This window comes from Alligator sinensis, unplaced genomic scaffold, assembly GCF_000455745.1.
Source record: "Alligator sinensis unplaced genomic scaffold, ASM45574v1 scaffold141_1, whole genome shotgun sequence".
Taxonomy (NCBI): domain Eukaryota; kingdom Metazoa; phylum Chordata; order Crocodylia; family Alligatoridae; genus Alligator; species Alligator sinensis.
In genome coordinates, this window is record NW_005842221.1 from 1 (window position 1) to 22,113 (window position 22,113).

A 22,113-nucleotide genomic window follows, 5' to 3' on the forward strand; every position below is an offset into this window, starting at 1 on the left:
GGGCACGAAACTAGCTGTTTGGGCAACACCACCCATCCCTAATTGAAGACTGACAAACCCAGGTTGCTGTGGACCCCTGCAAGGGGTTGTGGAGACTGGGATGCAGGTATGAACGCTGCATGCCCCTGAAGGCTTGGGGGCACAGCAAGGTCCTGCAGGCGGTCGTGGCGCTATCGACAGTGGGGGTGGGGAGAGCACTGACTGGCAGTTGGCAACCACCTGCAAATGCTGCCAGCAGAATTGGTAGCAGCCAGTGGCGATCACGGACACCCCCCAGATGCTGCCAGTGGTGTCAGTGGTGAGGGGGGGGGGGGGGGCGCCGCCCGCCTGCAAGCGCCGCTGAGGTGCCACTGGCAGTGTCACCTCAGCGGCACCTTTTTGCAGGGGGTGCACCACCAAGCTTGGGGTGCACACGCACCTGTGTGCACCCCCTACGCATTGCCAATGGATGCAGGGGGCGCTACATGCATGCATGCACATGACTAGGAATACAGCCCATGCAGCAGTGAAGAACAGCTCCCCCAGCTGCCTGCAGGTCCGTCTATAGGGGGAGAGCAGATTGAGGTCTCCATGATGAGGGAGGGAGTGGGGCAGGGGCTGGGCTTGGGACTGGGGTCAGGAGCAGGATAGAGCCACAGGCAGCTCATCTGGGGGGGCGGGGGCAGATCTTCCTGACCATCTCTTCATGGGGAAGAGGCTTGGGGGGCATGTGCTCACCCATATTTTTGCACAGGGTTGGGGTGAGGCGGGCTGCAGGCTCAGGGCTCCCCGCCCTACTGCTCTCCCCCCCAGAAGTCCCATGCTGCCGTGGTAAGGCACCCTCTGCCTGGCCGGCAGCAGTGGCAGTATGGTGTTGTGTCCCCTGCCGCTGCTGGGTGGGCAGGGGATGCCTTGCCATGGTGACGCGGGGCTCCTGGGGAAAGGGCAGCAGGGCAGGGATCCCTGAGCCTGCAGCAGGCAGCCTGCATTCATCCATCCTTGCCCACCCATCCCCCCAACAGGCTCCTCTTGGCTCTGCTCCACCTATGCTGCTGGAGTGGGGGAGGGAAAGGAACGGACGAGGCAGGCATTATCTTGGGCCCCGCCTTGGCAGAAATAAACTGGGCACCTATGATCTGTATCATGTCCCATCCCAACTTACAGTAGGCTGCATTCTGCCGACAACCCAAGAAGCATTGTGGCACCCTGCTCACCCCTCATCACAGGGAGGTGGTCTAGCTTTTCTCCTGGCTATCACTGACAAGAATAGGCAAAGCCCCTGTTTCCAACTCCCCCTCGCCTGTCTTGTTTCCTCCGGCCAGCTATGAGCCACTATCTGGTATTATTGCTTAGTGTGCCTATTCCACCTACCCTGCCTGTTCTGTGCTGACTGTAAATATCGCATTCATACAAGGGGCTGTCCAAGATGCTCATCTTATGAAGTGTTGTTTTGATACAGCCGTATCCAGATCTTGGTCCATTCAGCTTAACCCACATTTCTCTGTCAAGTTCATGTCCAATGGGGGACTCATTTGGTGTTGGTATAAAATGTGCAAGAACAGTTTTCAGAACAAATTACTCTAATGATCATTTTGTTTCTATTCACCCCATTCCTTATCTAAATTTAGCACAACACACAAGGCCTCAATACCCAGCCTGCTGCGTTCTCCATGGGCTCAGAAACCCAGCAGCAGGGGAGTGATTAATGTCTGTCTAATGCCCGAGAGCATTGCCCAAGAGGGGTGGGCAAAATGCAGCCCGCAGGCCAGATGCAGCCTACCAGCCCATTCTATCCGGCCCACGGGGCCCCTAAACGTTTTCGAAAATTAATATTTATCTGCCCCTGGCTGCCTGTCATGTGGCCCTCGATTGCTTGCCAAACCTTGGCAAGCGGTCTTCCGCCCAAAGCAATTGCCCACCCCTGCCCTACAGTATAGGGAATACATCTGCATGTCTGAAAGTGTACAGCCTGTTATGAGTCTCTGCACACTGTTATACACTGTTTAGTGTGACAACTTCTGCCCCATACAGGAGCCATACAGGAGCTTGGTAATCTACTAAGGTGTATACCATTGCAAGTGCTATGTAGAATGCTAGGTAGGCTATAGTTGCCTACTCTCATATTCAGGTGGTCTTGGCTCAATGATTGTTCATGTGGAAGACTCATGATACTGATTTATTGATGCTCTGCACTGACTTCATGCCTCTCAAATCATTCCCCACAACCCTTGTGCCACTGGTCTGGACCTGTACTGTTGTTGGGGGCTTATCTGTCTGTGTTAGATTGACTAGGGCCATAAATCTGGGAAAATGTCAGCAGACCTACCCATCCATCAAGGTTGTGTTGTTTTCCTGAAAGAGGCCAGTGTGTTTACCTTTACCCAGTTCCACCTGACACAAACCCTAACCCAAACAGACCCCAATATACACCGAAAGCTTGAAATGCCACAGCATCTCATGTATTCAGTGTGCTGCATTTCAAAATGGTGACTGGGGCGCTTTAAGTAAAGCTCATTTGGCAAGTTTTAGTTAAAGTGCCTCCACCGCCATTTTGAAATGTGAGATGCTGAAAACACATAACGCTGAGTGTTGTAATTAAAAGGCTCCAGCAGACTTGATTAATCAAGAACACATTGGAACAATGTAGAAGCACCCTCAGACTGTTCAGTCTTTGTCACCTATCCTCTCTTACTTACCACTCCCCCAATCTCTGGGTCATCTACAAACCATGGCAGTTTTGCTTTTTCAGTGTAATTGGTGGAAGTTATTAAATAGCACAGTGCACATAGATCCTTGTGGGATCTCACCACTGCATCTCCCACTCCTTCATAGCTTCCACAAGAGCATTCTTCTCAGATCTCAGGCCTCCGGTTGTCACCACTTATCCTGCCAGACCATGACTTAAGAATTGCATTTCCCTTTCAATTCACCATGACTGTTTCAGTTCTAGGCTTAATCCAACCCCTACAATCTGCTCTCTCTCAATAGCAGAATTAACAACTAACCAATCCAATTTCACAAAGCACAGTATTATTTATTTAGCCTAAAAGCATTACCAAGAACAGTGATGCTCAACCTCTCTGGCACTGTGGACCGGATGAGGGGCGTGGAGCTGGTCCAAGGGCCAAATCCTGTGCGCAAGGTCCATCTGCTGGCCTAATCTAACACAGGGTTGGCATATGGGGTCAGTTTGCGGGTGCAGTTTGCAGCACAACCCCGCATGCTGGGTTTGGCTGAGGTACAACTATGCACCAGCGCAAGCTGGCACACGGGATCACGTCATCTAGTCTGGGGGCTTCCCACAGATCTGGAAATTTCGTGGCATGGAACAGTGTCAATATTAATTGCTGCAGCTTTCTGGGTAATTTATGATGCTACATCTCCTCTGACACTAAATTTCTGGCTCTCTGAGGAGTCTCTTGGGCTGGATGATACAGGTTCATATAGGCCAGCTCCAGCTCATGGGCTGAAGGTTGAGCACCACTGACAAAAAAAGCACAAATCATGAAACAATCACCAGTGTACATGCATGCTAAGCTTACCACGTACTACCCATGAACTTCTGAAGACACTCAAAAAAACCCTCAGGAAGACCATCAACCATATTAGGATTTACATACAACTACTTTAAAGGCTGGCATTTGCACTTTCAAGGATTGTACACACAAACTATGACAGCTCTACAGTGATGTGCTAAACTTTACAAAAAAGCAATGTATGGAGCTGTGGTGGGACTTGAAAGACTATGAACTGAAGACACTAAAACTGTGGTCCCATTGGAAATCTAGCTTGAATCATTTAACTAGAAAGAGAACTAGGACAGGGGCAACACTAAATTAGGATTCAAAGCAGCTACCAGACCTGCCTGTGACTGAGCCAAAGTAATGAGCCCCCTCCCTGCAGGGATCCTAGTTTGGGAGAGTAGGAACAAGAATCTGAAGCAGTTGCTCGTTTCCCCTCGTGTGTTTAAAATGGACGATGCAGGTGTAGGGCCCAACTCCGGTCTGTGAGGGACATTCAGCCCAGGGGTGACTGGTGCCTCCTGAGTCTGGGGTGGGGCACTATTTGTGGGCAGGCCTGGGGACAAGCCAAAAGCCCCATATCCACCCCTATACTTCTGTGCTGTGGCTTAATTGTCCCCCCCCAACGCCGCCAGCCCACATAGCAAAAAAACCTGCCCCGTCCTGAACAGTGCCAAGTCAGGGGCCAATTTCAGGGTGGGCACCTGCTCCCCCCGCAAGCCTTCTCTACCAGTTGGCTGTGATTCAGCCTGTCCTCAATGATAAATGATACAAATGAAACTGCACACATCAGAACCCCTGGCTTATCTGAGCTGAGGAAGACCCACATCCAGGCACTGAGATTTGGGAACTAAGGGAAGACCTGATGCTGGGAACTCCACGTGGGTCCCAGTCAGTGGTGGATCCAGCTTTGGTGCGCTGGTGCGCTTGCACTCTCCTTTGATTCCTGGTCCACCCATATTTTAAAACCAACTGCCTAGCAGCAGCATTTCTAGTCAGGTAGTGCTGAGGGAGTCAGTTGACATCATGGCTCATTATTATCTACCTGATCCCTTCTAAACTCTTCATACCACCGGTGTTAATGACCCTCTCTTCTTTTGAATGGTCTTGCTGTTCCATCAGTCAAGCTAGCCTCTCTTTTGCGATTCTGCTGCCTGTTAGTGGTTCCTGGTAACAGCCCGGCAGGTTCCTAACTCATTCCAGTGAAGTGGTATTTGTTTTTTCCCTTCAACTTTCAACTGAATAATGCAGCCGGAGGCCCCTAGCATACTAGTAACACTCCTATAGTTTATTTTTCACTGGAGAAAAATACATGTTGTTTCATACGTCATGATGCACCTCCCCATCGGCACCCTTTTCAAAATCCGAGATCTGCCTGCAGTCCTGGCCCCTAGTGTCTGAGGGCCCAGCCTGGCCTCTAAATGCAGCTTCATTTGCCAGCTGTCAGGCTTGGCAACTTGTCGTCTTCTTCATCCATGTGTTTATATGACGAATGTGTACGATCTCACCCGCTATCACATCACCTCTCATTAAAATAGCAACCGTGCGTTGATGAGGACATTATTCACGTCACAGAACACCCCCAGGACGATGTACTGGCGCTCACCAGCCACATACGAAGCGATGGGGGGAGATGGAGCCGTTACTACCGTGTGAGAGTGGCTATGCAATGTAAAGAACAAGCGCGCCCCCTGTGACGCAGTAACGCACACTTATGTCACACACACGCGCACGCTTACTGGCTCGGGAAGCTGCGCTGCTCCGTGGGGGCCGTTGGGCGAGTGCTGGGCTCCTCGGGGAAGCGTGGAGGCGGGGCGGGTTGGATTGACTGGCGGAGGGGGCGGGGCGCTGGGAGGGCTGAGCGCAGCGGCGAGGGGAAGGGACGGGACTTCTGCCGTGTCCCCGCCCCGCTCGGGGGTAGTGGCGGAAGTGGGGCGGAAGTGCCCCGCGCGTTGGGTCAGGCTGGGCGGCCATGGCCGTGTACGTGCGGGTGCTGCGGAACGCGCTGCGGCAGCTCGGCGGGCACGGCGGTCTCCGCGGCGCCATATGGAAGGTGTTAAGGTACCGGCCGGGCGGGGACGCTCAGGGCGTGGGGGAGCCGGGCCGGGGCTGCGGACGGGCCGTGCTGGGGCCCTGCGGCCGCAGGGGCGGGGCGGTGTCTCCGCGGGGGAGCAACCCGCCGGGATTCGTCTCCCTCGTAGGGGCAGGCGCGTCCCCTGAACGGCCGCCCTTGCTTGCCCTTGGGGTCAGAAGCCGAGAGAGCTCGGGCTGGGGGGCCTCGTCCGGCCTCGGCTCGGAGCAGCACCGGCCCCCCGGCATTGGCTGTGTGGAGCCGGGTCTTAGACGTCTCCAAGGATGGAGAGTCCACAGCCTGTCTGGATGACTCGTTTCTTTGCTGCACTCCCCCCCCCGAGTTTTTCCGAATACTCAACCTAAAACTTCCCCTGCTGCAACCTGAGACCATTGCTCCTTGTCCTGTCATCTGTCACTGCTGAGAACAGTCTCGCCCCATCCTCTTTGGAGCTGCCCTTCAGGTACCTGAAGGCTGCTGTCAGATCCACCTCAGTCTTCTCTTCTGCAAACTGGATAAACTCAGTTCCCTCGGCCTCTCAGAAATCTTGTGCCCCAACCCCCGCATCATTTGTGTTGCCCTCTGTTGGACTCTCTCCAATCTGTCCACATCCTTTCCATAGTGGGTAGAATTACCATATGTCCAGGTTTCCCCAGACATGCCCTCTTTTTTGGCCCCCTGTGCTGCCTCTGGGCAGGTTTTTAAAATAACAGCAAATGTCTGAGTTTGTTGCTCATCTGCTCTCCCGGGTTGGCTGCTTGGGAGTGGGGGCTGGCAGCAGCGGGCAAGGTGATTGGCTGTCAGGGGTCACGTGCAAACCCACTGGGCCCTGGCAAGCCAGGTAAAGAGACCGTGTATGTGAGTGGGTGTGTAAGCGAACTGGCGCGCACACATCATGGGAGCTGCTTGGATAGCAGGGCTGAGGGGACAGGGGGCTGTGGGTCGGGTGTGAGGGGCACTGTAGAGCTGGGGGGCAGGGGACTGTGGGTTGGGAGAGTGGGGGCTGGCAGGGCTGGAGGGGCAAGGGCTTAGGAGTTGAGGGGTAGAAGCAGGGCAAGAGCGTATCACTGCCCCCTCACAATCATATGCCCCTTCCTCTGTCTTCCCCCCCATCCTCTTTTTTGATGCTGGAAATATAGTAACCCAAGTAGTGGGGGACCCCAAACTGGGCACAGTACTCCAGATGTGGCCTCACCAGTGCTGAATAGAGGGGCAGATCAAGGCCCTCACAGTGAGGGAGTGAGTAGGGCAGGGGCAGGAATTCCCTGTAGCCCCCTCTGGCAGTGCTGTTGCCACCTGCCCCACCCCTGCCCTGAACACAGTCCTGGCCCAGCCCCCTGCCAGGAAGAGGGCGGCACAGCCCCTGGCCCCAAGCCTGCTGTGGGCAGCCTGCCCTTGCTCTGCACACACATCTGAGGGGCATGTGCCCCCCATGCCACCTCCCCTGGGGGTATGTGCAGGAGCTGCCCCCCTCCCCGTTCTCCTGCACCCTCCAGATGAGCTGCCACAGCTCCGTCCTGTGCCCCGCCCCACTTGGGCAGCACCTGCCCCAGCCCCACTCCTTCAGCATGGGGGCCTTGATCTACTCCTACTATGCCCTTCCCCCCTCCCCAGATTTACTGGCTGGATGCTGCTCTCCAGGCCGTTGGGCTGCATTCCTGGCCACATTTATGCTGTGGCTGCGTGCGTACATGCAGCATTTATCGATGACATTATTAGCTACACTAGGCAAAAAAAGCCACTATATTGGTGCACCTCTAATTACTGTTACAGGTATAACAACTTGGTGTCAGTGTAACAAGCTGCTTTGTGGGGATTCTATTCATGCCTTCATGAATTGCAAGGTGGAGTGAGAGGAGGTGCTGGAGGAGAAGTGCGGTGCTTCAGTTGCTGCCCACCTCATTGGGCCTATTAGGGCAGATGGCTGGTAGCTGGTCTTCTACAGCGTTGGGCTGATTTGGAGACAGTGCTGTGAAGAAGAAAATAGGCTATTTGACCTCTACTGAGCTAGGCCAGTGGTGCTAGCCTTTTTGCCCAGAGGGCTGGATGGGCAGTGCCCTGGCCAGATCCAGCTGATGGTCCTGATCCATCACGGGCCAGTCGCAGCAGGGCCCCATCTTGGTGCATAGAAGGGGATGGGGCAGCTTGGCTCAACCCTGGCCCCTGTGGGGGGTGGCGGAGGTAGCCTGGCTCTATTCACCTGCGAGAGTGAGGGTAGGATGCATTACCCAACTCCAACTTGCTGCACGGGGCTTTGGGTTTGGAAACTTGGCAAAGGGAGTGGGAGGCTATATGTACTGCCACCGCTTCCCCGCCACAAATTTCCCCATCTATGGGGAGTCCCATGGGCTGGATACCTCTGGCTCCATGGGCTGCATTTGGCATATGGGCCCAAGGTTGAGCACCTCTGAACTAGACTGATGCTTCCACATTTCCACATTTCAAATGCTTCCACATTTCTGTTTTGAGCCTTCCGCTAAACATAGCTTCCGGTGCTGGAGAGGAGCTAACCCAATTACTGCCTACTACAAAGGCTCCAGGAACAAGTGGACTGGGCCTTCAGCTGTGTGATGTGAGGTACTCAGAAGAGAGTAGTTACTGTTGGTGATTTCTCTATCTGATTCTTGAAGAGGTCTGTAGTAAAAGAACTGTTGTAGGTCTTCAACCCCAAAGGCTATATTCTGTGAATGCTGGAATATAAATTTTGGCAGTTGTAGTATACCTCCTGAACACTCAAGAGTGTTGCTGCGTAACAGAGTTGCTGAATTTAGCTATGTAATACTCAGTAATCCTTCAGACTTCTATAGAGGAAGTCTAAGCCATTAAAAGCTAGGGGCAAAAGGATGGATCTGTGTATTCTGGCTGTGTTTCCCCATGCCTGGTTGAGTGTCTTGTTGAGAAGCTCACAGGGTCAGGTAGGCAGAGAGGGCAATTGCTCATGATTATTCTAGGCAGGGTTACCTCTTTCTTCTTGGCAGAAGAGGAGATAGGTAGGTCTAAGAGCACAAAGGTTTAAAATTGTTCAAGAGATTGCTTTCTGCACCCTAAAAATATCAATAAAATGTGTTCTTTGTGCTGATACAGTCTATAGTTGTATTACTGTATTAAATCAATGAAATGTAGTCTTGAGTTCTCTAGGAAAACTTTATTGTAGGAGTCTAATACTATCTAAACAAAAAAAAAAGTGACCTTTTGGCAATATACATTCTCCATATGCTCATCAGAAGGAGTTTTGACCAAATCCTCATATTAAATATTTCCTTGGGATATCGATTTATTCCAACCCTGCAAGACCATAGAACATGACCTTGAAACCATTCTGTTCCTTATAGCATTGTCTGAGGAGAAACCCTACAAGTGATGTTTTCACATTTCCTTTCCCTCTGCATAGGTCTGCAGTGGCTACCATCTCTAATCAGACAGTGCTTGTTATTTGAAGTTGGAAGGCCTAGAATTAAATTTTGAATTCAGACCAGTAGTCCTCCCAGTTTTCATAGCATCAAGAACTATTCCTGCTTCAGTCCAGTCATTAGGACCATTGATGGTCTCAGGACTAGTAATATCTTTTTTTTTTTTTTTTTAGTTTTGTTGGATGGACAGATCACTGTTGTTGTATACTAGCTATTCCTTTGTTTTTAGCCAATGTGTTTTCTTTCTTTTGTCAGGGAGTCTTCATACCTTAGTTCCCATGGTAAGGAAAAGGATATGTATTTTTCTAACCCATTTTGGATATCTAGATTTTAAAAAGACCCTGCTTCTCACACTGGAGGCACCCTGTCCCAGAAATCCCATTGTAAAGAATCTGTAGAGCTTCCTATGAAGATCAGGAATGTTTAGTAGTACTTTCTTGAAAATTCTTCTTTTTTTGCGTAGTAAGGGCCACAAATTGTCAGCCCTGCAGACAAAGATTATTCAGGATGGGGGTGTAAATTGACACCCAGAGATGAGTTTTTATTGTTAAGTGACATTTACTACTCCCTGTAGTTGGAGAAATAGTTGCATGGGGTTTTGTTTTTCCCCTCAAAGTGTATTTAACACAACCTGTAGTTTAAGACAGTAGATTTGGCTTTATCTCGGCTGCCGTGGATGTTATTTCAACTGAAATTTCAGCAGGGTGAACATTCTCTTGCTGACAGTGGCTGACAGTGACTGACGGGGCTGATTCTGCTTCCCAAGTGCAAATAGACTGAAATAGTCATTGTAATAGATCTGTGGACTTGAACAAAATAAACTAGAAAAATTTTGGTAATTGCAGATATCTTTTCCTACTTTGTGCATCTGCGAACAAAATGATTTAGAGAGTCTTTCAGCCTAAGGCTGGAGCCTCCAGTAGTTACATAATATTGAACTCAAGTAGAAGTTGGTACAGGTAAGCTTTTGTGTATGAAGTTAAGATGGTATGCAATTATTGTCTCATTAAACTTGTGCAGTGATGTTCTTGTGAACACGGATGGCTTACTTGGAAGAGAAATAGGAAAAATGTAATTGTCATTACCGAGTCCAAACAGCCCTTTCTGCGTTTCTTCTTTGCTTGGAGGGTGGGAGCAGGGGAAGGGCGATTGCAGGCAGCAGGGAGCACCACATGGGTCTGCACGCCTCTGCAGCTGTAGGCAGGTCCGTGTGTGCTTTCTGCTGCTTGCAGTTGCCCTGCCCCTGCTTCCACCAGCAGAGCAAAGGGAAATCCCGGGCAACCCACCTGGACGGAGATCAGAAGGCTTAAAAAGAGCGAGGACACATCCGGAGAAACCCAGACGTATGGTAACCCTGTCTCAATGGTGACACATGCACAACTTGATCAAAAGCATTATGGACAGACGGACAGACAAAGCCCTTTATTATATTAGAATATATTTTTAAAAATATTTTAAAAACAATATAATGAAATGCTACATCTTCTGTAAACAAACATTTTGAGTTGTGTTAGATTATTTCTGAAAATTAGGGTACAAGAGAATTTTGGATTGAGGCAATTTTAATGAGCAATTAAAGGAGTAAATCTGCTTCACTAGATGTTCTGCGTGTTTGATATTCTGGATGACAGTTCATTAGTGGAGTGTGCTTTACAGTCTATAAACATGAAAGCTTACATTTGCAGCTTTATCTAGCAGTATACAAAGGCAGCAGGGAATTAAATGTTCAGTTTCAGGTGAGTGTTATGTAACTGCATCTAGGGAAACACCAAGAATGCATACATCTGTTTACACATGGAATTTGGGTCTGGTGTTGGTTATGCTCAGCCATCTGTTCTACTCAAAATTCTTCTTTTGAATATTGTCAGTGACAGTTCCGGTTCATTGGTAATGAATATGTAGGTAGATGCTACTTTGACCATCTTAGAATCATAGAAAATGAGGGTTGGAATGGACCTCAAGAGGCCATCTAGTCCAACCCCCTGCTCAGTGCAGGACCAGCCCCAACTCAATCATCCCAGCCAAAGCTTTGTCTACATGGGTCTTAAAAACCTCCAAAGATGGAGATTCCACCATCTTTCTGGTAACCTGTTCCAGTGTTTTACTATCCTCCTAATGAGAAGTTTTTATTACAGAATGTACTACTTTTATACTGAGCATTTAAGTTTATATTTCAGTAGCCTACCTGGTGATTAAAAAAAACACATTTTCCATAAATAAAAGATGGCTACAACTTCCTTAAAGGACAGTCAGGTTTTAAGAAATTGCACTTCTTCCTGAATTTTTTTTTCTTGTTAAACATCTTAGTGGGAAAAACCCACTAATAGAATACTTTGAGAGTAAACGGTCTCAGGTAGCCCTATTCTTCACACACAGTTCCTTCAAACATGCTAACTTCCTTCAATGTCAGCCTTACAACAGAAAGCAGAAACAGGGAATATGATGATTACTGCATTCAACTTTTACAAGAAACTTTTTTTTGGCCTTGAAGGAATCCTGTTTTAACGCACAATTTTTACAAATAAAATGTAAGACTGTACCTTACTTTTATCCCCTCAGTTGGATTATTTCCCATGTTTTCAAGACCTTTCCCAAAATGAACTGTGGAATTTGGCCAGTAGTTTGCCCGTTTAAGTGGGATACTCAAGTTTGCAAGATACTTCAGTGTATAATGACCTGGTTTTTAAAATGTCAGTTTCAGTTTTTACTGACATTAAAACAGTACTTTCTTGAGAGAGATAAGGAGACAAAGTTCTTTGGGTGAATCTGATATCTGTTATTAGACTAACTTAAATAGTTGGAAAAACTTTTCTTAGCAAGCTTTTGAGTTTAAAAACCCTTCTTCAGGCTGAGGAAGCATCTGCAGTTGGTGTGTATGCCCTTAGACCAGCATGGCTACAACCTACACCCTTGAGAGAGAGAATGCATTCTGAAAATGTCAGTTGAAATTTCTTTTAGTTGAAATTGTCTTGGGAATTTGCAGGGTCAGTGATTTGAAGATTGGTACGCTAATCGGTGTTGACAGATATGGAAACAAATACTTTGAAGACAAAAGGTATTTTTTTGGTAAGTATACTATGCTAAGAATTAACTAAACTGACTGCCCCCCCTGCTCCCCCCCTCCCCTTTCCCCCTTTTTAATAGGTTAGTTCTCTATCTATACAATGCCTCACAGGGTCCTTGGAGATTCATGGAGCTCTCTTGAACTCTGGGAACCTGATTGTATTCCCATGCATACAGCCTTCTTAGGCTGTCTGGGCCCCCCAAAATCTAAATATTCATTTTTTTAGGACTAAATGCATGCTTGGGTTTCTGGGAATTCAGTGGCTCTTTAAGGCTTGTTGAGGGGGCTGTGGCTTACTGGCCTCGGAAGGAATGCCCTCTTTGGCCTGTGCACCAACCACAAGGTAAGCCGCTCCCTCTCCCTGAGTACCACCCCAGACTCCTTCCCTAGCCTGATTCATTGCTCTGCTTGATTGTCCATGCCCTGTCTGCTGCTGTTCTCCCTGCTTCTTGCTGGATCTGCCATGTGCCAAACAAAGCAGCTGTATGTGCTGTGGGTTGGCCACCCCTGCTCCCTATTGCTAAACTCCAAAAGATTAAATTCAGTATTAATGGAAAATATTAGCCTTTACATGCAGAAGACCTTGCAAAATAAAGGTTGATTTATATTTATCCCAAAATGCATGTCTGTCATGGTAAACATTCCATTTGTTAGCCAAAGCACTTCCTAATACACTTTCTGTTTTACTACAGTTTTTATCTTTTACTGTGGGAGTAGTTATTTTTACCTAATACAGTGTTGCTCCTTTATCAAATTCAAGGTCGACACAGATGGGTTGAGTATACTACTGAAATGAATGGTAAAAATACATACTGGGATTTGGATGCAAGCATGGTGCCACCGGAATGGTAAACAAATTAATATATTTATGAATTGTGTAACCTATGGATTCTTCCATATGCTTTATAACAAAGACTTTTTATTGAATTAAACATGGCCTCAAGGTGGCATTCTTTTATAGCCCCAGCTTTCCTAGATAGTGAAAGGAATCTGGTCTGAAGGATGTTCTCCCTTTTTATTCAGAAAATGTCTTAATATGTTGGTTTAGGAACACAGAGACAACACGGATGAGAGAGTTTCTCAGGAACTATTTCTGTTGAGTAAGGATGTCTTTTGATACATGCAGCCACATTCTGAGTCTCATGCTTTCCAAACCATAGAATCTCAAAAATAAAAGGTTGTGGTATCCACATGAGTTTGCAGCATTGAGAGAGCTGACCATCCAGGGCTCTGACAGTGCAGGAAGTAGTCCCCTGTGCTCCAATGAAAGTGGTACAGGTTGTAGGATCAGGGCCCAACTCCCAAATCCAAATGTCTCCTGCTACAAATAGCAGTATCTGAAAGTCCGAGTGGGCAGAAATGACGCTCTTACCACAAGAAGGACCTAATTGGGATTGAAAGACAACTTACAGTTTTAATCTTTCACACCTCAAATTTTCAACCACTTTTATCCTGTTGACAAATGTATAGGCAGTAGGGGTGCACTGATAAAGATTTTTTTGGCCAATACCAATGGCTGATTATTAACCAGCTATATCGGCTAATACTGATCCAATAGCTGATATGCAGCCTGGCAGCTTGGACAGCAGCGTCTGGCTGGTAAATGTGTGGGAGGGAAGGGGTGTGGGGGCAGCCACTGTTCGCACCCCTGGAGGAAGCATGGGGGCATGTGCCCCAGATTTTCACGTGGGGTGAGAGCAGGCTGCCCACTGCGGGCTCAGGGCCAGGGGCTGTGCCAGCCTCTACTTGGCAGAGGGGCTGGACCTAGGCTGCACTCAGGATGAGAAGTGCTGGGAGTGGGGGCTACCGGGTAATTCTTTCCCCAGCCCCACTTCCTCCCTCACCGTGGGGCCTCAATCTGCCGCCCCCCCCCCCCCCCCCCCCCCCCACATGCACATAGCATTTATCAGTGACATTATTAGCTACGCCAGCCAAAAATGCTGATTGCCAATAATGACAATTTTCCTTTTATCTGTACCAATACAATATGAACCAATATATCGGTGCACCTCTAATAGGCAGTGATCTGACTTTGAAAAGCTGCTTTTGTTCATGCATAGTGAAAACTCTCTCTTTTACGTTTTAGTTGGGTGATTGAATTTTCTGTATCTATCTAGTAGTGTACCTTAAAACCTCTGAGAATAGTGGAAAATACTGTGCACCTAAACTCAATAGGTAGTTGCTATATTTTTATTTAAAACTTTGGGGAGTTAAATAGAAGAATTTCCACTGTAATATGAAGTTTGCAAGTTTGAACTCCAAAAGTCAGGAAATGCAAATATTAAGGTTTGAATAACACTATTTATTCAGCCATACTGTGTGGGGATGAAATATTTTACTAAGTGTATAGAGAAAGGCACATTGTGCACTTCTGAGTTGACATTTCTATTGGAATCTTACCTTCTAAACTCAAATCAGCAGTTCAGATTTGTACCAGAACATTGCATTAATATTAGGCTTTAAAGTTAATTAAAACTGTCAAACCACCAGTAGATCAGGACTGAGCATTCGTATATAATCAGCAGCACTTCTGGTCCACCAGAGGGGAAGTGCAATATTTGTGCAACATTGAGGGCATGTTCCAGTAAATGGAAGTATTCTTTTTCTGTTTCTATTTCAATGGTTAGTTTTGAAAAATGGTCAAAGATCTTGAAGCCAGTGCGTAATTAATGTGGCATTAGCTCATTACTGCCCACAGAATTTGGGGAATTTTTTTACTTTAGTTTTTTATAAGTAAAACTCTACAGGCTATCTAATGTCTCATGTTTGATAATATCCACTACTGTGTATATTACAGCATGGGGGAATATGGATTGTCTCATTTGGCTACATGGGTGGCCAGCTGGAGACCTTTATTTTCCAGCCACCTACTTCCTCCTAAAAAGGGTTTTGCATCTGTCTCCTGGCTGGTAATGCTCTGTACCATGTGGCATCTTTTCACCACTCCTCATTGGCTGTTTACAGATGTAAAAAAATCCCCCCACAAATTGTACTTTAAACTCCGCATGCCCCTGTGCCAAGTCCAGCGCATGCCCAGAAGAAGCATCATGTTAGTTGGGCCCGGCTCACACAACGTATGTATAAATCAGATGCTTTAGCTGAGCTTTTTGGCTCTTTATCTAGCTCATTGAATCAGCTTTGGATAAAAGTGCCAAAAAGCCCTGCTGAAATGCCCAATCTATACAGATGCTGTGGAGCTGGGTCAAACTAATGAGCTGCTGCTTCTGGTAAAGCGTGAATTATTTTGGTGTGTCCATCCCCTCCGTCCCCCCCCCAAATCTGTTAGCACCCATTGATTAAATGCCTTCCCTTGCTGATCTCACTAAATGTAGCATTCTGATACAGATGAAACTGGTAGTTTGTCCATGTAGACTACAATGCAGCCCAAGGCTTTATCTCGCTTCTTTGCTACAGGGCATTTACTTTTCGGAGTATTGTATTTAGGCCAAATTTGAGCATCTTGCAATCCTGAAGTCTACACCAGCATTGGACTGAGCAAGCCAGCATTTTACTGCCTAGTCTGAACCTGGCCTTCATGAAGACTTTTATATTTGTGTTTGTTACTTTTATAGATTACATGGAACACCTATTCAAGGTGAAAGCTGAGCTAAGTTAACTTGCTTAGCAGGGAACCAGATAATGCTCCTGCATCCTATTGTGATAGAGATGAGAGCAGGACAAAGGATTGGGGGGGAATAAGACACTGAGTTTTCTGGAACTGTTGTAAGATTAAGTTTACCACTAAGCAGTACTGTCTCATTTGCAGCACAGGAAAATGGATATCTTCACAGGCAGAAAATAATAAAAACTAAATCTTTTTAAATAAAATAATCTAGCATGCAGCTTTTTCCTTCCTTCTAGCAATTGCCTTTCTCCCATATCTTTTCCCCTGTACAGGTATCATTAATTTTAGTCTGATCTGTTTAGACTAATCTGTTTCTTCTCAAGTACTCAGTTTCTCAATCTATTTAATTCATTGTATTCCCTGCCTGAGAAGGGGCATCTTTATGTCTGTCTTTGTTTTTTGGGGGGGGTTCCCCTTACCACATCAGTACCATTTATTCAGTGCTGAAATAAATAACTTAAGGCTACAGAGAACCAATTTTTGTAGTGCAGCCTAAAATTAAACCTGGCTTGAAGAGCAACTCTGATGTCTTCATGAGTTCCTACCAGATGTAACATCATATAATAACAAGAACTGAACGTGTTCTCCTTGGGGAATGCTGTTAAACAAACTGAGAACTAATATATTCTGGCAGCTGTTTCTAATGGTACCTTTTTGTTTATGCCTGTGATAGCTGCACTGAAAGTCCTTATCACAGAGAACTTGCAGTAGTAAAGCTGATATTGTGGTAAAAATATGTTATAATCTAGTCATTATGATTTTGCAATAACGTTTGTATAGCAGCTGCGTGATAAAAATGTCTCATCTCACTACACAAAGGCTTCACAGCTGAGAACTGTTTGGCTTCACTACACAATTGCTTCTGCTAAGGCATATAGGCCAATGATAGATTTACGAGTAGCACTAGACTTCTACAGACATAGCCAAGAACAGATGCAATAAATAACTCCTTACAAGAGATAAGAGAAGAGGCACAGGGAAAGATACGGATATAAAAAACTCAAACCCTGACCGAAGAATGACCGAGATGGGCTTAAAGACGGCCCCAGGGAGGAGATTTAAGATATAAATGAGACATGTATGTAAACCGTCATAAAACATGTACCTGCTAGACATATGTTATAAGACGTAATACTTGGGCTGCCAATAATTACGCGACACGTTAGAATCTTTTGTTTATGTTAGCTATAAAAAGGAACCCCAGACTCTGTTTGGGGTCGACACGGATTTGAGCATTAAGCTCCCTTGTCGAACTTGTTTACAAACAATAAATCTGAAATTGGACCCAGCCTGTGTGTGTGACTCTCTCCTAGAGGTGGATTGGACAAGCCTCCAGGGGCACAAAACTAGCCGTTTGTGCAACAATATAAAATTATAGCTTGCATTAATTCCATCTTGAAATAAAAATCTTTGATTTGATACACAATGGTGTAAGTGGCAGGCCATGAGAAAATGAATTTGGTTTTGTCTCTCTCTCCCTTGGTATATGTCTCAAAACCTACTGCACAAATAATTAGAGGCAGTTGTCAGTCTGCTCAAAAACACCTGTGACTGTATAACAGAAGAATTGCAGATCAAGATTAAAGCTTTGTAGCAGAGCTGTGTAGGGATACTTGTGGAGTACTCGTTTATACCAAGCCAGTGCCCTTTGTTGCTCTTTTTCATCAGCTCTGATTTTGCTCATTCTTGCTTTTGAACAAGCTTTCATTATTATTTGATACATTTTGACAAGCTTAACTGGATGAAATGGAGCCATGTAGGTTTCTGGATAAAAGTAGTATGGGAAATGCTTTTCACACTCTTCCACGATCAGATTTTTTTCATTTAATTGCATACAGTTGTGGATGCTCCCTTATTCACCATCCTGATCTGTACATGTAATAGTTTTTGGAGTAAGGAAAACATCTCGCTTAGTTTTAGGCTTTCCTAGTTCTAGGCTTTCCCTGTTTCTTCAGCCCAGGTCAGTGTTTTTCTCTATTACGTTCCACTCAGTTTTCTTTTTCATTAGCTGTGATTGCATCTGCTGTAGACAAGTGTATATTAAAGAAGTAGTGCACAGCTACATGATGCAGTGTTCAAAATACCAGCAGAGCAGTTTCAAGAATTCTTGTGGTATCTTTAGAATTTAGACAGTGTAGTAGGGAAACTTTTTTTCTGAATTCTGCCATTATCAGCATATTTGCATGCCTTGCTTTTCAGGTATTTAATATGTTGTGTGTGTGTGTATTCCATTTGCATTTCTGTTATATGAAAAAAAAAATTACTTTTCTGCTCGTGCACTTCAGTGTGCACAAACTATGACTTTCTAAATCTGGGATTCTTATCCTAAAAAGAATGATCACTTTGCTAATACCTGACCATATAGCTGTTAACAGGTACAGTGATCATTGCAAATGTGCCAGCAAAATAAGATATTGGGAACTAATTAAATAGATTAAATATGTTTTAGAAATGGTTAGCTTAAACAAAAATAGGTTTGCCTTTATACTGCATGAATATGACTCTCTTAAATGCGACATATCAAATATAAATCTTCTCTGTTGTATGAGAACCGTCTAACTTAAATATCATGCATATCTTATGTGTGCCTGAACATCACTTAATATATCTGGTTTATTAAAAATTGCCTCTCTAAATGTTAGTTGACTTTGATTTCTTCACTGAATTATGGATTTTTCCATAAAGCTTATCTGTTTTTCAGCTACTGAAAGAGTGCTTCTTTTTTGATCAGAGATTGTTCGCATCAATTTTCTCCTCTCTTCTCCTACCAGATTGGGGAAGAACACCCCTCTATTGAGTTGCTCAGTGGATTTCAGTTTATTTTTTGGCATTGAAGAACCACAGGATGTTGACCTTTGCATGTGATCTGAATATTGCAAGTGGCAGGATGAGCTAAAAACGGTATCTTTCCAAATAGTAACTCCCTATTACTAGTGGAAGGACTGTGAAAAGACAAATTACAGCCTCAAAGAGCTAGTTGTAATCTTGGCAGTTTTGTTCTCCGGCTGGTGGAGAATAATCTCTGTCGGATGTCTGAGGAAGAAAGCAAATATTAGTTCAGACAAAAAAAAATTAAAAGGTGTCTTGAATTTATAGTTTTGGGATAGATTAAACATTGTTTGAAATTTTTAACTTCTAATATCTCTTGGATTGACTATTTTGGAGAATTGAGACTGAAACAAATTATGGCTTCTTATGCACTTTTAAGTAATGCTTGTTATAGGAACATTTAAAAGAAGGCTTGGTCAGTGCCTGTATTTTAAACCACCATCTTCTTAGAATCATGGTACACTCCCAAGATGGTTACCTTTCTTTGAGATCATATATCTGCTACTTTTTTCTCCAATTGTTACAGCTCTACTACTCTTAGAAATGTGAGATCTGAGACTAGTGAGGCTCCCTGCTGTTTCCTATTATGTATGTAATACAATTATCGTATAGCTTCCAGATACTCTACTGGTGTCCATCTGTTTCAAGATAACCTTTTTCTGGAAGCCTTTTGGATTTTTGTGTACTATTTTTTTCAAAGCAAATTACTAGTTGTATCCTTACAATCCTTGGGAGAGAAATCCTAATTTTTGATGATAGCTCTGTAGATTAGAGTTGCACTCTTAGGATTACGTGGTATGTTTGTGTCATGAGAGAGACTAGTCCTCCTGATACTGTAGGGTTCTTTGTTTGTGCGTCTTCTGATCGATGCATCTAATTTAATTTCAAATGCTGTAAAAGATGGAAGACCTTTTATTCTCTCTCACTGTTTCCATAATCTAATACTCATCCTAATGAGTACTAATCCTCGTGCTAATTTTCAACATGTTAACAATTAAATATTAGTGTGGTTTTATATCTGAGGTTGTGAACTCATTGGTAAGATGCACTTTGTCAACATAGAGACCAGAGGTACTCAACCTCTGGCTCATGGTCCTCTGCATGGGTCCAGAAATTTGGCAGCAAGTGAGTGATGGCCATTAATACAGCCACACATCCTCCTACCAAATCCCCACACCCCACTCTGTGCGCAGCTCACTGAAACCAAGCTACGTCCCCTTCCCCCATGGGGCTGGGCCAGGGGTGGGCAAAATGCAGCCCAGGGGCTGGATGTGGCCCACCAGGCCATTCTATCTGGCCTGCAGGTCCCCTAAAAAATTCAGAAAATTAATATTAATCTGCCCTGGGCTGCCTATCATGCAGCCCTTGATGGTTTGCCGAAACTCGGTAAGAGGCCCTCTGCCCAAAATAATTGCCCGCTCCTGGGCTGGGCCATGCTCCCTTCCCTCCCCGCAGGGCTGAGTTGGGCCAGGCTAGTCCCCTATCCCATCCCACTGGGCTGGATTGGGGCCTGGCCATGCTGACTTCCCTTCCCAGGGGACTATGCCCCATTCCCTCTTCATGGGGCTGGGTTGGGACCTGGTTATGCCCCCTTCCCTCTTCACTGACTGAGTCTAGCTCCTTTCCTCTGCAGGGCTACGCTAGGGCTAGCCTGCCCTCTGAACTCCCTCTGTGTGGGCAGATGGTGTTTGCCGTGCCTGCCTGGGCACCATATGTAGAACACTGGCTGGATTCAGCCCATGGATGGACACAGCCCTGCCACTCTGGCCTGCTAAGCAAAAAAAAAAAAAAAAAAAATTTGGGCACCATTGGTTTAGACTAATGAGAGTTATGTTACAAGGTAGAACTCAAGTGGAGCAGTTAGAGCTAATTTTTTTTTAAAAATGGAGTTCCTGTGCAATGGAAAGTTCTGTATTTTGCCATATTCATTCCTAATCAAAACATTTCATTTTGATTCAATGCTGAACTGCCATTTAATTATAATGGGGTGAAACCTCACGTTCACGTTCTTCTGCATAGGCCAGTTTCACTAGGTAGAGGATATCTTCCATGTGGTGTCACATAGCTTGGTGAGAGAATGCATAATGGCATACTTAAAGATATAATCTAGCTAAGGAAGCCAGCCCACCAAAGAACAAGGGGACTGTAACGGTGACTTTGTGCACCCTCAAGAGTCATTTTGGTGTCAGAGGCTGCTGGCATTCCATACCAGTTTGATTCAAACCCAATATTTTGGTTTAGTTCAGGCAAAAAAATAGGGGGAAAGCTATGTGAAACAAAATAATTCATTTTAATTTTCTTAATGGAAAATCAAAACATTTGAAGTAAAGTAAAATTTGGTGGTGATAAAAATTTTACAGTTCAAATTTTACAGAAACTGCCTTTTCTGTCAATCATTTTGATGGAAAATCTCTAACCAGTTCTAACCAGCTAACTAATTGCTTTGAACTGCAATTCAGCCTGATACTAATATCCATTTAATTTAGATGTATAGTGAATTCTGTCATTAGCATAGTCTTTAAAAAATTGTTCTCTAGAGCCTTGTATTTCATAAGCATTTCTACTTTCATTTATGTAAGAAGGCCCAGTGTTACTCCTAATTTCTTTTCTCCTCCTCCTAAAAAAAAAATAAAATACTGCAATATGGTACCACCCCTAGTGTCCTCAGGGGTTCTGGTCATCCAGTGTTACACAGTATCTTTTCTGCTGCTTCATGCAGGTAAACACATATATCCAACTACAAATATATTTGTATACCAGTGTACACATACTGGGTGAAGGTGAGCTAGTGGGAGCAGTATCTCTTTTAAACTAATTTTCTAACTGATCTGTATTTTTGTGCTGTTGTTTTCTGTTTTTTGGAGGGGTGGCAGCGGGAGTAGCAAACTCTTAGTATTGTCAGGCTGGGCACAGGGCTTTTCTTTCTCTTTTTAGGCCTGCCGTAGGCTTTTAATAGTTGACATATGGCCACAGCATGCATCTGCCTGGACTTGTAAGAGAGGATACGTTTAAGTTATAGGAAATCTGAAAGTTTGGTATTAAGCTTAGGGAGGCCAGGAGTTGGTGCATAGGTTCCAGCTCTCAGGAGGGTGCCAGATGAGATCTGCACCACAGGAGCCTGCCAAGAGACCCCACATATTGAGCCAGTGCCTGAATGCTTTTCAGGCTCTGGAGACTTGAAGCAGATGGGAGATGAGTGGCTGCAAAACAAACTGGTGGTCATGAAGGTTTTCTTAATCTGCGTTTGTAATTCTGATTGATTTGGGTTAGTGTAGGGGGACAAAGGGCGCAAGGATCAGGCCACTTTCCTCTACTTCACCCCCTACCGCCTGCCCTTTTGCCACTGCTTTCCCTGCTGTAGCAGGGGTGGAGGGTGGAATTTGACAGCCCCTTCAATAATTAAATTCTATATATGGAAAGTTATAACGTGTATTAAATGAGCATAACACTGATCTTTTAGATGGGTCTAACTGATTTTGCTAATATGAGATTTTAATAGCTTGGGTTAAACACGTAACCCATGTTTTTAAAAATAATTGTCTAACAGGAATGCGACTAAAAAGACACGTTGTGCTGTCTCAGAAACAGGCTCCAAAGCTAAAAAGCTCAGCAGG

The 22,113-nt window shown here is 45.4% G+C and overlaps 1 protein-coding gene across 1 annotated transcript in view; it reads left to right on the forward strand.

Moving 5' to 3' along the window:
* Positions 1-5,374: 5,374 nt before the first annotated feature.
* Positions 5,375-22,113, forward strand: part of NDUFA12 (NADH:ubiquinone oxidoreductase subunit A12) — an 18,531-nt gene continuing 1,792 nt past the window's right edge. Inside the window, exons 1-3 of the mRNA XM_006027048.3 lie at positions 5,375-5,561; positions 11,965-12,047; positions 12,806-12,893. Coding sequence (XP_006027110.1) covers positions 5,473-5,561; positions 11,965-12,047; positions 12,806-12,893 — 260 coding nt within the window. The 5' untranslated portion in view covers positions 5,375-5,472. The remainder of the gene's footprint in view (positions 5,562-11,964; positions 12,048-12,805; positions 12,894-22,113) is intronic.